This window comes from Chanodichthys erythropterus, chromosome 22 (genome assembly GCF_024489055.1).
Source record: "Chanodichthys erythropterus isolate Z2021 chromosome 22, ASM2448905v1, whole genome shotgun sequence".
Classification (NCBI taxonomy): domain Eukaryota; kingdom Metazoa; phylum Chordata; class Actinopteri; order Cypriniformes; family Xenocyprididae; genus Chanodichthys; species Chanodichthys erythropterus.
In genome coordinates, this window is record NC_090242.1 from 14,702,553 (window position 1) to 14,709,349 (window position 6,797).

At 36.0% G+C, this 6,797-nt stretch overlaps 1 protein-coding gene across 1 annotated transcript in view; it reads left to right on the plus strand.

Annotated features, from left to right (window-relative positions):
- Positions 1-6,781, plus strand: part of prlra (prolactin receptor a) — a 31,538-nt gene extending 24,757 nt beyond the window's left edge. The window contains exons 7-9 of the mRNA XM_067376476.1: positions 355-451; positions 1,767-1,836; positions 3,420-6,781. Of these exons, the coding sequence (XP_067232577.1) occupies positions 355-451; positions 1,767-1,836; positions 3,420-4,412 (1,160 nt within the window). The 3' untranslated portion in view covers positions 4,413-6,781. The remainder of the gene's footprint in view (positions 1-354; positions 452-1,766; positions 1,837-3,419) is intronic.
- Positions 6,782-6,797: the final 16 nt, after the last annotated feature.

Here is a 6,797-nt window from a genome sequence, read left to right on the forward strand (position 1 = left end):
TTCACCCGGCTACCACAACCTCAGCCACGCATGTTTTTGAGCTGCAGCTCCTGTTATGCCTCAGTTTCCCCGGAGCTTCCGTGGAAAGTCAGGCCCGGAGGGAGTCGCACCTGACGACTGCAAGCATGAAATAGAGCAAAATGAGTCAGAGATCAGCCTGTTCCAGATCACAGCATTTTCAAATACTACACTGTTCCAGTGTGTTTTATTTTTTAAATGCACTGACCCAATTTTACCCACCATTTATCCTGTTATTCTTTTTCATTTTTTTAGTACTGTATGTGTCACAGCAAATTGCAGTAGAAATGTACTCTACTCATCACTCTTTCCTGTTTTTGTGTTTGTGTTATATAGATCTACCCAAAGAGCGTTCGCTGTGGATCATGATCACGGTTTTCTCTGTCTTCATCGTCTTCATCCTCATCTGGATGCTGAACATGAAACGAAACAGGTGTTTTTTTGAGATGAAACATTTCCATCTAATTATTCATTTATTCATTTATTTTTGTGCTGTCAAAATTAGAGCGTTAACACGTGATTTTAACGAAAATTGTAGCTTTAATAAGGATTAATCTATGTTTAATTTATGATTTATGCAGCAAAGATTGTAAAGTGTTTGATAAATTTCTGTATATTTCCTACCTGTTAGACAGGTAAACATGACATTTATTGGCAGTGGGTTTATGTGAAAATAGTTTTAAGTTCACTTAAATTAAAAGTTGTTATTTTTTAAAAGCCTAATAAATGTTGAAATTGATAGCTTTCAGCTATACTGTAATGTTGAAAGTCTATAATTAATGTTTAAAAAAATCAATTTCATAGAGACATCAGTACCAGTATTAGTATCAGTGATACAGGCCTTTATTCATAAAAAGACGCCATTAAACAAATATTTAAAATATACTGCCTTTAAGTTGTTTCAACATTAATTTGGAGAGTAACTGTGAAATTAATTACAAAATAAAAATATATTAACTCCAGTGTTTAAGTACAGAAAAAATTTGCAATTAATTAGTTACTTTTTTTAACTGATTGACAGCACTAAATTATTTAATTTTAAATGTAATGCTTTTGTTTTCAGATATATTATATCGCTGGTTGGTATCTCATCAGTTCAGTTTTTGCATTTTATTCTTGTTTTATACCAGCACTGGCAAATGTAAAACTCAAATCTATCATTGTGATTGAAATCAAATTTCCTCAGATCATTTCTATACATCATTTGCCTCATTGTTTTTGCTGACAAATACTCATTATGTAGGATTAAATTTCCATCAGAGGATTGATCCAGATTTTGCAGCACCTCAGTTCAGCCTCAAATGTTTTTAGGCCAGTTTCTCTCAGCACAGATTTAAAAAGACAAAGATAGACTAATTACATTGTCAAATAATGTGAGGCATTCTCAATAGTACAAGGACAGACGGGATACAAAATTAATCTCTTAATCCTGTCGGGACACGTGGAAGCTTTTGTTCCGTACTCTAGATAAGTAGTTTTTCAGTATCCATAGTGCTTATATTATGATCATGAAAAACATTTGTTGATAGACATTGTTCTTAACCATGCATTAACAATGAAATGATGACAAATTAACTCCTTAGCAAACACCTTAGGAAAATATAATAATTATCTTAAATAAATCATCCACATAAGTACTTTTTATCCACTGAAAGAACTTAACTTAACTTAACTTAACTTGTGCAAAATGTAGAATTCAATATCAACTTTTAGAATCTCATTTTTTTCTCAAATATATTTGTGTTTAGTGTGAAGCTTTGTTTGCTGCCTCCCGTTCCTGGACCGAAAATCAAAGGATTCGACAAACAGCTGCTAAAGGTAATAAAAAGGTGACTCATGCACCTCAGAAGATCATCCTTGAAATTTGTCAAGTTAGCTTTAAAGATAGACTCTTTAAGTTAGATTGAATGTGTTTGTTGTAACGCCAGACACCAAAGATTGATGGCACTTGTGTTTAAATGTGTTATGCAACCACTGAAAGTTAATTCAAGTCAAGTGACATTTATTTATATAGTGCTTTGTATAATAGAGATTGTGTCAAAGCAGCTTCACACAAATAAACAGGAAAATAACATGTTAATGTTGCAGAATTCTTCAGTTATGAAAGAAATTCAATTTTAGCTGTAAAGCAGCTCTACAGATGTCAATAGTGTCAGTATTCAGCTCTTGTTAGTTCAGCGTTGATTCATTCAGTTCAATAACAGTGTCTATGTTGCAAAGTTCATCAATTATGACACAAGTTCAGTTTAGCGAAGCAGTTCCACAGAAGGCAATAGTGTCATTATTCAGCTCAATGTTGATTCAATTCAGTTCAGTAAGTGGCGATGTTACAAAGCTCATCAAGCTCAATTCAGTTTGAATTTAGTTTTCATTTGAGTGTCAGTGCAGTTGAATCCATAATATTACTGAATATTAATTGTCTTTTAAATCAAGCCAAACTCAAGAAAAACTTCCGTAAAGATCCATAATGCTTCAGAAGACAAATTATAATAATCTTTATACCCCTTAAAATGTCAGGTTCATTAATTGGGAGGAATGTGCTGAGGAAATAAAGGTTTTGATATCTTCAACATTATTAGGGGTTCAAGTGCGTAGTTAAAATTGTTAAAATTTCCAAAGACCAAACCGAACTAGAGAACTTTGAGGGCAGGTGAAATTTATGGGTATTTTGGATTTTTTGAAAAACATACTTTTGCAAACTAGTCCTAGTTTTTTGCCCAATTAGAACCAAACCAGTGCAGCAAGGTTTTCTGGAGTCTTATTGTTAACAATTATCAAAAAAGCTGAAATTTCAGTTCAGGGTCCCTAAGGGCCGCCAAAACGTTTGAAGTGGGTGGAGACACTTTTACTAAAATGGCTATAACTTGTAAACAGAATTAGATATTTTCACCAAACTCAGCACACTTCATTCTCTGGTCCCGTGTAAACAGACATGACCACTTGGTGGCGCTATAACAGAAAAAAAAAAACATGAAAATGGCTATAACTACTTCACCGTTAGTCTGTGACTTGAACATTGGCATGCAGTGTCTTTGTCCGAGGTGCCATGATTGAGGACATTGATGTAACTCAAAAAATGTCCGCCATTGGCCAATGAAGTTTGAGCAGCTATCAGACAAGGTTAGCGGAGGCCGATCGGAATGAAATTCACTGGACATGTTTGACTCTCTAATTGTTAAAAAGGTGTAAAAAACATATATTTCCTATGATAAATATATTGCCTGTATTGGCTGTAAATGGTCTTTTCCATCTACGATTGAGATGGTTATAGGCTTGCTAAATAAAACCAAATACCTTTTTACGCATGTGCTTAAAGGCCTTAAAGCGCTTGAATCCCGAAAATTGATGCTCGCCGCTATATTTTGAATTGCATTTTTAGGCATTTTTTGTTTTCTTTACAGAGCGGGAAATCAGAGGAAATTTTAAATTCTCTGGTGATCCAAGGTTTCCCTCCAACCACCGATTATGATGACTTACTGGTGGAGTACCTTGAGGTGTACGACAATGAGCAGCAAGAGCTGGTACTGGATGGTAAAGATCTATCAGAGGACTGCATAAAGTCCAAAAGCCCTTCGGACTGCGACTCCGGCCGGGGCAGCTGCGACAGTCGCACCCTGCTTTTGGAGAAGTGCATTGAGGGACGGGAAGGAAGCGGAAGTGACCAACATCAGTACAGCCAGCATGGAGAAACAAGCTGGGCTTCAACTGAAAGCAGTGAGAGCCAGGGCCCTGAACCCAGTTCTCCGGAGTCCGTCGATGGGCGCGTCAAGACCTGGCCAATTGTGTGTTCGTCTCCCGAACCTCAACCTTACCACCACTACCAAGTAGGAAGTGCGAAACCGGCCTACCACAGCGTCCCAGAGATCCTCAGCCATTTGTCGTCACATGCAACGGCCAGCAACTACCACCAGCTTCACCATCAGGACATCCCGCCACAGGAGGTCCTCTTCAGCAAGCCGGCCTGCTCACATTCCCAAAGCTACAACCAGTTCAATCTGGACGGCTCCGACACTCCTGCTCACGGTGTGCCTCCGTCACGTTCCTTGGGATACGTAGAGGTGCAAAGGGTCAACCCGGAAAATATGCTACTGCTTAGGCCGCTTTCAGACCCAAACGGTGAGCTTGAAGGGTCTGATTGCACCGGGGAGGACTACAGCAAGGTCAAAGAAGTGACATCAAACAATATTCTGTTTCTGCAAAGGGAAACGTCCCATCAGTGTGTGGACAATTACAGCCCAGACTTGGACAGCCAGGCTGATCAATGCACAAGCCAGCAACCACCTCACCCCTGCAAACCTGCAGTCCACCAATCGTACAGTCCAATGCCAGAGGAGGGCATGAGGGTGATGGGAAACGGTTATGTGGATTCAACAGTCTTGATGCCATCCTACTAACACATAGTGCTCCAGTGCATGAAGGCAGAGATGTGATCTGCCTCGAATGCAGCAAAAACAATATCATAAACACTAGACTGTCAACAGCTCATGCCAAGCCCCAAAAGAAGAGCTTTTCTCCCTCTCAGATCTTGCTACATTGGTTTAATAAAGAGGATTTATATTTATACAAATGATTTTGACTATTAATTAGAAGCAAGATGGTCTCGTTTCAGAGCTGAGGTCTGAAAAGGCTTTGTGTGCTGTGAATTTTACGTGTGTAGTTTGAAAAGCGTTATAAAAGGTTCTTTGACAGATTGTGTACTTTGAGGTGACATTTATAAACACCAAAAATTTCTAGAAAAATTTCTTAAAGACGTTTTACGGTCTTTAAAGTTAACATAAAATCCAAATGGATCCTGTTTACTTTAATATACTTTTCTGCAAAATGTCCAACTAAAAAAATTCTCCATCTCTGGTACAACTTTTCCTTTTGGCTATATATGTTAGCCAAGCTATTTAGGCATTAGCTGTCTCCCAAATGACGCGCTATACACTATGCACTTATATTTATGCACTATGTACTCAACCATATGGTGTATGAATTTGATAAGGTTATTTTGTCATGACAGCCCATCTCCCTCCGCTATATTATTAAATTATTAAATCAATTCCCATTGAAAATATGCTCAATTTGTATGCTGTTTTACTCAAAAATATATGGTATTATCGAAGTAAAATGGGTTTCAAAACCATTTCATGTAAACTTGAATGATTTGTCATATTTAGAGATATCATGAGATTTGAAAACTAAGCACTTCGCATAGTTGCCCTCAGCAATCCGCTATGCATTATATTATTGTGTGTATTTTGCATCATGGCACTGTTACGTGTTCAAAACCACTTTGGTTTATTATACCACTGTTCACTCCTAAACTATATGATGGGATCCGTTGCTTTAATGTACATGGACAATATTTTTATGAACTGATTTTGAGTGTTGTAAAAACATTCACCTAATTCAAAGCTTTTGCTTGATGCATTTCACTCCACATTGAAATGAATTTTAAATATAATGGCAACTCCAACATGCATAGTATGGTGTTCATTCTGAAAACAGTGCAATCTCAGCCATGCAACTCAAAATGTCTTTGCATATTTATGATACACTAATGCAAATGTAAATACATGAAAAGGGATTTGAACTGATTGTAAACTGTTATCATTTTAGAGAATTTGCCTTTGATATTTACAGCTCTCAGGTGGAGGTAAACTCACAGAATGTATTTATTATAAATGTTATTGGCACTGATTTTGAACACAAAGGCACAACTGTTGTAAAATGAAAAAAATATAAACTGCCAGTGTTTTTCCACGTTACAGTGAATTGTTCACTGTAAGAATTTGTGTTTCTCTGAATGTTAACCCTGTGAGAATCTATTTTTCCAAATCTGTATATCCTTCAATCATAGGTAGCCATTAATTCAGCATTGCATATTTTTTTATGTTTGATATAAAAAAGAAAAATATTTTTTAAAAAAATTAATTCATTCCAAAATAACCAGATAGTTATTATATTGTGAATGCACAAATCACTAACCATGAAACCAGTTATACGGATACGATTTAACGAAAATAGCCCTTGCCGGTGCAAGATTCAAACTCCATGTTGCCTTATTTTATGCAGAAATCTCTGAGAGGAGACTGGTGTGTATTTTGTTGGAAAGAGTTATTTAGTATAAACACGTGTTTATGTCTAAAGTGTACATGTAAAATATACAATAAATTCAATTGTTATATATAATATGTAGAAATGCATTTATATGTAACCTTTGTTGATTTGTGAGTAGCATAATTCATTTATGTCTTTGTTGTTCAACAGTCATACATTCTCAGTTTCATGCATTATAATAAATCTGCATGGACAGAGTAATGCATAAATTCTTAGATACTGTTACAAACATAATTTGTCGATTTACCATTGCCTGAGTTAGAAATCTATTAAAATCCATTAAATGAAAAGGCATGTGGATAAATTGGAGGATGATTATATACTCATTTAGGCATTCAAGCTTTGTTACTGAAATCAGTATTTGATTTTAATATACCAAACCCAAGCCACTTCAATTTAATCAACATTTTGCTGTATTAAAATCTTTCAAATTCAAAAACAGTTTGTTATACACTAAGAATATGGCTTGTTGAAATGATGTCGCTATTTTCTTTACTGTCTTTTTTTAGAGAATTCAAACAACTGGAGGTGCTGAAATTAAACTTGTGATGTTAAGCTGACTATAACACATCTTCTGTAATACATCCTTATTGTGTTCTGCTTTTCCATAACAAACATTGTTTGTGAAATCACATAGCAAAACCATTAAAACATGCTCAGACTGTTTCGGTGTG